Source organism: Cynocephalus volans, chromosome 11, assembly GCF_027409185.1.
Source record: "Cynocephalus volans isolate mCynVol1 chromosome 11, mCynVol1.pri, whole genome shotgun sequence".
Classification (NCBI taxonomy): Eukaryota; Metazoa; Chordata; class Mammalia; order Dermoptera; family Cynocephalidae; genus Cynocephalus; species Cynocephalus volans.
Genome location: NC_084470.1, coordinates 118,900,447 through 118,910,334, shown reverse-complemented (window position 1 = coordinate 118,910,334; position 9,888 = coordinate 118,900,447). Strand labels below are relative to the sequence as shown.

The 9,888-nt window shown below is 47.2% G+C and overlaps 1 protein-coding gene and 1 pseudogene across 1 annotated transcript; one reads left to right on the top strand and one right to left on the bottom strand.

The window, feature by feature from the left end:
- Positions 1 to 210: 210 nt before the first annotated feature.
- On the top strand, positions 211 to 1,320 carry LOC134390243 (uracil-DNA glycosylase-like; annotated as a pseudogene).
- A 3,186-nt stretch (positions 1,321 to 4,506) lies between these two features.
- Positions 4,507 to 8,379, bottom strand: IL10 (interleukin 10). Its single transcript, XM_063115179.1, has 5 exons — positions 8,209 to 8,379; positions 7,282 to 7,341; positions 6,840 to 6,992; positions 5,713 to 5,778; positions 4,507 to 4,599 (listed from the first exon to the last, which is right to left on the bottom strand). The coding sequence occupies exons 1-5, from the start codon at positions 8,377 to 8,379 to the stop codon at positions 4,507 to 4,509; spliced, it is 543 nt and encodes a 180-aa protein (XP_062971249.1).
- Positions 8,380 to 9,888: the final 1,509 nt, after the last annotated feature.

Genomic DNA, 9,888 nt, shown 5'->3' with positions numbered 1-9,888 from the left:
TAACGTAAATATCAGGTCTACTGGAACAGTGACACACACAAACAGATGGTAAGTGAGAAGTACAAAGCCTATGAATTCCCTGAGGTTAATCTATGATCAACTCATGGTTGAAGGAGCTGGACTGAACTGCTGAGCACCACAGCCGGCGTCAGCCTCATGGGTCCCCAGGTCGCCAGCTTTTGCTCCCTCCTTGGCTCCGGGATGATCAAGATGATGGGCCAGAAGACATGCTATTCCTTCTTCTTACTGAGCCCCTCCAGGAAGCCATGTGCCCACCGCCCCGAGCTGGCTGAATCAGGACCAATTGTGGCTGAAGCTGACGAGAGCGGGGGATGCAGCGTACCAACCTCCAAATGTCTGGATTGTGCTCAGTCCTGGGCTTCCACGGTTCAGTTTTGCTCTGACCTGCTCCACAAATGGGCATCTTCTGCCATGGGTCACTGTGTCTGGTGCATGGGAAAGGTCCTCTGCAGGGACCTCTTGCAGGCCAGCCCCACCAAGAAGGCCCGGGCCCGGCAGGACAAGTCCTGCACACCACCCTCCTCCCTGCTGAGCCCTGAGCAGCTGGTCTGCACCCAGAGGACAAGGCCATGGCCCTTGCAACCTGCAATGTGCCTGTGGGCTTTGGGGAGAGTAGGAAGAAGTATCTCAGTGGAGACTTTGGAAAGCCACCCTCTGTAAAGCTAATGGGATTTGTTGCAGAAGAAAGAAAACATCACGCTCTTTATCCACCCCCACACCAAATCTTCACCTGGATCCAAATGTGTGACATAAGCATCCTGGGGCAGGATCCATATAACTGACCCGGTCAAGCGCATGGGCTCTGCTTTAGTGTTCAAAGACCTGTTCCACCTTCACCCAGTTTGGAAAACATTTATAAAGAGCTGTTTACCCACATCGATGGTTTTGTGCATCCTGGTCATGGAGGTTTATCTGGGTGGGCGAAACAAAGTGTTCTACTCAAGGCTGTCCTCACTGTTCGGGCCCATCAAGCCAATTCTCATAAGGAGAGAGGTTGAGAGTTCACTGATAAGGTTGTGTTCTGGCTAAATTAGAACTTGAATGGCCTTGTCTTCTTGCTCTGGGGCTCTTATGCTCAGCAGAAGGGCAGTGCCATCTATAGGAAGTGGCACCATGTACTGAAGACTGTTCATACCTCCCCACTGTCCATGTATAGAGGGCTCTTTGGATGTAGACATTTTTTCTAAAACCAATGAGCTGCTGTAGAAGTCTGGCAAGAAGCCCACTGACTGGAAGGAACTTGATCCTGAACTGAGAGATGGTTCGTCTCCATTGGTGGTTTCGAGAAGCTGCTATTGAAGTATTTGTCGGTTCTGAAGTTGAATGGAAAAGCTCCCTATTAATTCTTAAGTACTCTGCATGAGGAGAAAAAGCTTCTGGAAAGCAGCCATGAGCCAGGCTGCCCATGAATGGCAGAAACAGCAAAGACTGAGTGTCTTTCTCTCCACTACGGCTTTGGCCTAAAATGCAGGTGAGGTCAAATACTCACTTGGCTCTCTCCAGCTCCCTTACCTTTATGAGAAAAGCGGGGAGGTGTGCACCTCTTCGTATAGGCAATAGTTTGGTGCCTGCTGCTACTTGTTTTTACCTGGTATGTTAAACTTCAGCTTATAAGGTGTTGGGTGTTTTTGTTAGAAAGACCCCCCAAGTGAGTGGCCCACATGCATAACAGGATCATGGGCTCCCTTAATCTTTCAAGGGTCTCTTTGGTTCCTCCTTGAAGGAAGCTTGGAGATGTTTTGCAAGTTTCTAGAAATCTGGCCCAGAAACTAGGGATCAATGTCCTGGTTGTAGTAGAGGTAAAGATTCCTGAGGAATAGTCCTTGGGGTGAGCCATAACAGATCGAGGCTGAGAGAAGTGAGCTGGGTCTTGTTTCTCCTGTTATTTTGGGGGCATTACTTGGAATAAGCAGTGGAAGTTGAACAAGGAAGAATAGAAAAGGGGACTGACCTTTTTTTTTTTTTTTTTTAAGGGAGTAGAGGGTGATTTTCTCCTAGGGTTGTCCTGAGTTGAGATCTTTAAGGCAACATAAACTGCCAAATGCTGTTTTTTATTGACTGAAATTACTTTGGGATATTTTTTCTGCACCCCTGGAGAATTTTACTTTTTAAAAAAATACTTATGCATATATATATATATATATATATATTTTCAATCCTTTTTTTTTAAAGACGTAATCTTTGTTGGGTCTGTACCTCCATCTTTGATCTGGTTAGAGATGTTGTTTTGTTATGAGCCTGGTTAAAGAGTTAACTCTGTGTGAGTTTAGTAATAAAGACTTGAAGTTTCACTTAAAAAAGAAAACAGCTAGATTAGGATAGTAGTTCAAAAAACTTGAGCTTCACACATGAGCTAGGTTGTTAGATTACTGAACCCCAATAAAGCAAATGTAACACTAAAACACCCCCTATTTATGAGCTTATAGAAAACTGGCAATAAAAATTTCTCTTCTAGAAAGCAGTAATAATAATGATACCATATAGTATGCCTGATACATTTGAGGGAGGGTACTTCAAAAAGTTCATGGGAAGATTGTATTATCTTTCAATCCAATTTTTCCATGAACTTTCGGAAGTATCCTCGTATATACCTAGAACCGAAAAACTCAAAATAAGTGCTCAATCAATTGTAGCTATCGTTAATTTCATATCCAGGTGAGTTTCTGTCTGTTTCAGATGCCCGATTCCCTCCAATGCGGCGCCAACCTTCTGCTTAAGTTAGTGCGCATTGCCTGGCAGTAAGCCCAACCCTGCCTAAACCTTTCAGGCCAAGGGTCTCGTGACTTCTCCAGTGTAAAATAGAGAACCCCAGCCTAGAGAGCTTCAGCCCCGTTCCCCTCGTCCTCTGCGAGCCTCCCTTCTTAACCCTAACCTTTTCATTTCAGAATTTCAGCTTTGATGCTTCCCACTTCCTTCCTCTGGTTACTTTAACCGAAGTGAGTCAGGTCTTACTGAAAAACTGACCACAGGCAGCCAGCTCCCACACTCTCCCGACCAGGGCTGCCTGGGCCGAGCGTGAGCGGGATCAGCGTTCACTCAGCCAGTCTTTTCCCCCTCTCTTCTCCAAGTCACGGGGCTTTGAGTAGGGCTTCCCCAGCCACCATACACCAGACCGCAGTCAGAAGCCAACAGAAGCCAATCGCACCTTTGTTTGGTGGCTCAGGGAGGGTACTCCTAGGAAGAGTGACAGCTTGAGTCCTTGAGTGTCCGACCCATAGAGCTAATTTGCTTATATTCTGCTCTGTTGGGTCAGCCCCGTTGCCTATGATCTCAGTTCAAGGAGGATCTGGTGGGAGTTTTTAGTTGTAAACACCAATAACAACCAACTGTATGCCCTGGGACTGTCTCCTAGTGCTGGGAGCTATGTTAGCACTTTATCTAAAATTCTCACTGTAACCCAAGCAAATTAGTATTCACCCCTGGACCTTTGAGCTTGAAGAAGAAAAAAAAAAAACAAAAAACACACACTGAAAACTTCCCTGCTTATCTTTCTAATTTTAGCCTTGACAATCACCATGATCTTTAAGGATTTAAGGACAAATCTTTCAAGGACTGAATTATGGGGAAGACCATAGTGATTTTTGCTGCTAGCTTTTGAAGTGAGAATAGCTTTTTCTCCTCCTCAGCTCTGGAAACTCCCCTCTCTCCTGGGTGAGGGTAGCTGGGTTCCTTTCTGTGGAATGTCGAATTCATTCACTCGTTCTCTTCTGTCCTGGAAGCTTTGAGGGAACAATTTTAGTCAGACAAGAGTCAACTGGCACCGTACCATGATTTGAATAAGATCCATTTATTTATTCAAAATTAAAATCTGTTATGAAGACAGACAAATAATGTAACATTCCCAGAGGAATTGAATCACTTCTAGTTAAAACTGAGTTCTATTAGAACCAACTTTAGGTTGTTATAAATAACAAGCTGGCCACAGCTTTCGAGAATGAAGTGGTTGGGGAATGAGGTCAGGGGAATCTCTCCGAGCCACTAAAAAGTTAATCATCAAAAGCACTCCCTGGTTTCTCTTCCTAAGATGATAAGAGTCTTTGTAACACTCTGGGAGCCCCGGGCCCAGGGACAAGGGAAATTAGAGGGAGGTCAGGGAAACAGCTCAACAGCTGGTAAGTGTGGTCAGGCTTGGAATGGAAGCTTCAGTTGGCTCCCCAAGGAACTTTCTTTTTCCTTATATAACTTATAATTTCTCTTAAAACACTCAAATGCCATAGGGTGTCACCCTATGGAAACAGCTTAAACAAAGGTGAAAATAATAAATATTGAAAAAATTATAATATTGGGCTTCTTTCTAAACAGTTCACAGAGAAGCTCAGTAAATAAATAGAAATGGGAGTTGAGGTATCAGAGGTAATAAATATTCTAGGAGAGAGGTACAGCAGGGTCCCCAAGGAGCTGGGTCAGCTATCCCAGAACCCTGGGTCAGATTTTGGAGATCCCCAATTGATGTCCTAGAGTCTACAGAGTTGCCATCCTCGATGTTCAGTTTTTCATCTTCATTGTCATGTAGTCTTCTATGTAGTTGATAAAGATGTCAAACTCACTCATGGCTTTGTAGACACCTTTCTCTTGGAGCTGTGCAGGGAGACAAGGAACATTCAGTTAAAACTCCACCTGAGGACTAAGTGCCCCCATCCCGTCCAACGGGTGGATGACCCTGGGTGCAGAAGCTGCACTCGATCCCTTGTGTCGCGAGGAGAACGGACAGACCCTGGGAACTGAGGATATGCCTGTCTGCCTCGGGAAAGGCTGCACATTGACCTTCATGTCTCTCTAGCCTGAAGCACAACTATCGGGTGGCAAGAGAACTCACTTTGCAAAGCACAGTCTTCACAATGGTCCCTCATCAGCAGTTTTAAAGGTCATGTGTTCACATGATGCTTATGTAGAATTTGATGAAAAGACATTTAAGGAAGCAGTTTGAAAGCATGTCAGTAAGTGGAGGAGAGAAGGGAGCCTTTTCAATGTCTGTGATCTCCCACCAATGGACTGAGCAGGCCCTGCCCTGAGCTTTGGCATACTGTCAGGGGATTCACACCCTTGATGCTGGAACCGTGCCCAGTGCCTGTCCTCAGCCCATGAAGAGGACATAGGCCACATAGCTTCTGGGAAATGGGATTTAAGAAGCTCATGGACAGTTGGAAGTGTGAAACCCCATTTGGTTTGGGAGGTGACATTCTCGGGCACCTTGGGAAGTAGGAAAGGCAGATGGCAGGTGAGCTTGAGCCAACCCCCCATTAGTGAGAATTCCGCTTCCTGCTCATTCTGAATTTTGGGGAGTCCAGGCTGAACCCCCAGGTGTGTTTGTATGTGCACATTCACGTGTCAACTTCCTGCACGTGTGGGTTCAGCCTTAATTCCTAACAAGCTACTTTCTGTACTTTCTGTTTCCTTTGTCACTCTCCCCAGCACTCAGCTCACTGTGTTCACAGGCTGGCTGGCCAAGCCAGCCCGCAGGCCTGCAAAGGCGGGGAGCAGTCATTTAGAAAGCCCCAAAAACATTTAACAGAAACAAATATAACTGAGGCGGCAGCTCCTCACTGGCTGAGGCGGTCACACCATTTGTCAGGTTCCCACACTCTCTCTGAGTGCAGGACGGGGCCCGCTGAGCACCTGCTACTCTCTACCCTCTGGGGAGGGGACAGAGGCTGTGCTCTGCAAACCTGCTCTGCCTCCATCCAAACTCACCTTACTAAAGGTGCTCTTCACCTGCTCCACTGACTTGCTCTTATTTTCACAGGGAAGAAATCGATGCTGTGGAATAAAGAAAAAATGTTAATGACTCTGGCTCCCAGCTCCCGTGCCCATAGCGCTTGGGGGACAAGATGGTAGCATGATGAAGGGTCCAGATTCATCCTGAATATCTACCCTTATACCTTCTGGCGAGAACTGAGCCATTCCTCATCTTTACCATTAGCCAAGGGACAGAGAAGAAACACAGCCCAGGGAGATGAAAAATATTTCTCTAGGAGCCACTCTGAGATGTTTGCAAGGCTTGGTTAAAAACCCAAATCTTGGGCTTCCTCCCCCAGAACTCCACAGTGTTTACTGGAGTGCTGAGCTAGGCATTTTTAAGACTGTCCTTTTCCAGCCCCTCTTTCCTGACCCTCTCCTTCAGTCTTAGCCACCGAGGACTATTTCTAAGTGCCTGAAGAATGGAGATGTAGTTGCAGCTGCGGGACCAAACCCTTTGCATAGACAGCCCTGTCCTGCAACCAGAGACCAACTGATTTGCCAACACCAGTGAGAGAGAAAAGGAAACCGTTAGTGGTGAGGGTATCATTTCAGTTGGGGAAATAAATGATCTGGGGGAATTATTCATAGATACTAGCCTGGGGATGTGTAGCACCCTGGCCCTTCTAAAATACCAGGGAAATCCTGTTAGTCAGTTAGGCCCCACTGATAGCTTTGCTTTCAATAGGCTGAGAATAAGAGGTGAGTGATGTTTTCTCTACTTGGGAGCCACAGGTCTGGGGTCAGGGACTAGGTCCAAAGGGACAAGGGAGCCCTGACTGAAGCTCTGGGTCCTTTTCATGAAGACAGAGGGGAGTAGTTAATAACCCACAAATGAGTCACAAATAACAGGAAAGCTGTTTGCAAATCTTCACATGTAAATGCCTAGCAGCTGCCCCCACCCCTGCTCAGAGAGAAATGAGCAAGAGCTCTGACTCCAGGCGGGCGCTTTCTGAATTCACAGCTTGCCCTGCCAGTCTAGGTCTTTGGGGTGGCTCTGGATGCAAGTGGCCTTGCTGCTCTGTGGGAGACCCTGGTATTTTGGGGACAGAGGCAAAGGAAAGAACGGGTCTGCTACTCACACAGCGCCGCAGCCTCAGCCTGAGGGTCTTCAGTTTTTCTCCCAGGGAGTTCACATGTTCCTTGATGTCTGGGTCGTGGTTCTCAGCCTGGGGCATCACCTCCTCCAGGTAAAACTGGATCATCTCTGACAAGGCTTGGCAACCCAGGTAACCCTAAGGGCGGGAGCCAAAGGTAGGGGGTGACTGGGAGGAAGGGATGCTGTAACTAGCTTGAGAGGCTAGCTTTGCCTCTTGGAACCTTGCTGAACCAACTGCCCCCCCCCAGAACTGAGCGCTTTGTAACCCTCCGCTGCTGGGTATTGCTGAGTTAAGATCTTCCCACTTCTCCTTTTCAAAGCGAAGGAAGCAGACCAAGCTCCCTGCAGTCATGAAAAAGAGCCTCCCTTCCCTTAATCATGCTGGGCAGTGCCCCCCAACCCCCACCCACCCACAGGGCTCGCACCTTAAAGTCCTGCAGCAAGGACTCCTTTAACAACATGCTGTCCAGCTGATCCTTCATTTGCTGCAAGAGAAACAAAAGGAGAATGAACCTGGGGTTTGGGAAGATACCTGAAGTGCATGTCTTTCTGATGGCCTTTTATTTATAGAGTTTTTGATTTTTATTAATGTAGCTCTGGCCCCAAAATTGAAAGGAGAGTTTTATAATCAGAGGATTCAATGGTGCTGGAACCATTAGTTCAATCAGGTCCTCTTGGGATCAAGTTATTGCCAAAATCTGGCTGATTTTGCAGCAAAAGCAGAAGGTTGACTTTGTCCCGGTCTTCTTTCTGCAGGGCCACGTAAGGCTTTAAGGGGCCAGCCACGTCGATCCTTCAGTGCCTCGAGCCCCCTCTCATGTCCTGCCCTTTGCTTTTCTTTCTCCCTACTGTGGACATCCAGCTCCAGGTCTAAAAGATCTCTGAGAATGGGAAGCATCTCCTAATGCAGGTTTCCCCCATGTATGGTGCTTCCCAAACCACCCATCTTTCAGGTCTGGAAAGTCTTCTAAGAAGAGGCAATTTATGTTTCTCTGCCACAAGGTACGGGGAACATATTTAGACCAATATGACCAATGAGACCCTTCCTGGTTTCTCCCAGCCAGTAAAGTATCAAGCTCCATTGAAATCTTCTAAAGTTTCTGAGCATAGGAGAAAGACTGCATTCACCTTTTATGCAGATTTTCCTGCACATTCGCCACACCGTCTGGGCTTAGCTTACCTCACTGAACCCATGGCTTGATCTAGGACTCTTCGGAACTTAAGTATGGGGAGAATGGGTGCTGGGGATGGAGGTGAAGGTGGAGGAGGGGAGCTCTTCTTATAGCTCCAGCAGAATGCCTAGTTCAGGCAGTGCCAGCAAGGAAGGAGGGACAGAAGGGCGCCATACTCACAAAGAAAGTCTTCACCCTGCTGAAAGCAGCTCGGAGCTCTCGGAGCATGTGGGGCAGGCTGGCTGGCAAGTGGGTGCAGCTGTTCTCAGCTGGCAAGTGGGTGCCCTGGCCTTGGCTGGCCCCTATCCCAGCCAGGAGGACCAGGAAACATAGCAGTACTGAGCTGGGCATGACGGAACTCTGCCTTCTTCTGCGAGTCTTGTGGTTTTGGTTTTGTAAGAGCAAGACCCCAATGTGTAGACCTTCACCTCTTGTGTCCCCCTTTTATATTGTGGGTTCAGTGAGGCCTCCCATTCATAAAAGCCACAGAGTCACAGATTTCCTGGCAAAGGTTTTTTTCTGATTAAAGCTCCTCCTTCCTTAGACCTCTCCAACTTTGCATTCGTTAAACTTAAAGTTTTCAATTTTTTTTTTGCATCATAAGCAAAAGGACTGGTTGAAGATGAACTTCTGCATTATAGCTATTTTTAGGATGGGCTATCTCTCTCTTTCTCCTTTTTTAAACAATTTTTCAGCGTCTCAATTAAAAAAGTTGATTTCCTGGGGAGAAGAGCTGTACGCAGAGGCTCACAGCTGTAAGTTCCATTCGCGTGCGTGTTCCTAAGTCACAGTGACGTGGATAAATTGGCCCTTCCAGGATGCACTGGGATTGAGAAATAATTGGGATTCCCTTCAACCTGGGTCAAACACCTAAGAATTCTCCTTGCTGACTTGGGAAGTCGGGTTAGCTCTCTGGGCCTCAGTTTCCCCAAGTGGAAATGAGAGGGTGGGCTTAATATCCTCAAAGCTCCCTTCTGGTTCTTCCATTTTATGTTCAAAGGCTGCCCCTTAAAGATTGGCTTCTTACAGGACAGGCAGGGTCACGGGATGAGCTCCAGCCTCCCTCTCCAGCTCTGGATGTGTGTAGATTGTCAGGCCCGTGTTTCCACCTCCTCGACTGTCCCAGTACTTGGGGGCAGTTAGTAAGAGAAGTCCACAATTCCTGGAAACTTGTTGCACACCGGTCAGGTCGTCCTCACCACGATCCTTATTATCTCCATTTTACAGTGAGCAAACCAAGGCACGGAGTGGTTAAGTAACCTGCCTAAGGTGATATGGGGAAGAAATAAGGGAACTAGAATCTGGTCTTCTCACCCTACCCTACTCAGTCTTCAGTGTGTAGAACGAAAGGTTGGATTAAATAGTCCTTAGGGTTTCTTTTAGTTGTAAACTTCTATGGCTGGAGTCTAAAGTTCGAAAAATGGGGAGGATGAAGTAGAAATAACAAGGAAAGTAAGTCAGATTTCATGAAGGCTGGATGGCAGAGCCCTTCCTTTCCTCTTATTTATCCCCCCCCTTCCCAGAGAAGCCTCGGCACTCGTCTTGGATTCGCATGTGTGTGTGTGGTGTGCAGGGGCAGGGTAGCCGGGTGGGGTTGGGGTGAAAAATGTTGTTTTACCTTTACTGGGGGAAGACGGGGCCAGTGACATCAGGCCTTCTTTAAATATCCAGAAAGTCTCTGGGTGTCCTTTAATTGTGCCTCCACCTCCTGCTTCCATAGGAGCTTCTCCCACCACCTTAGTTTAGACAATAACTGGGAAGAGCACCAGTCTAGGGCAGGTCACTCTGTCACTCTATACCCAAGGCAAGTCACGAGTCTTTCCTGTGCCTGTTTTCTATCTGTCCCAAGGGGGCAATAGT

What these genes read in the sequence shown, in the direction of transcription:
- IL10 (XM_063115179.1), bottom strand. Translation starts at nt 8,379, where the DNA reads ATGCCCAGCTCAGTACTGCTATGTTTCCTGGTCCTCCTGGCTGGGATA. An exon ending in GGCTGAGGCTGCGGCGCTGT is followed by an intron (nt 5,779 to 6,839) that starts GTGAGTAGCAGA and finishes TTTATTCCACAG; the next exon opens with CATCGATTTCTTCCCTGTGA. An exon ending in TGAAGAGCACCTTTAGTAAG is followed by an intron (nt 4,600 to 5,712) that starts GTGAGTTTGGAT and finishes CTCCCTGCACAG; the next exon opens with CTCCAAGAGAAAGGTGTCTA.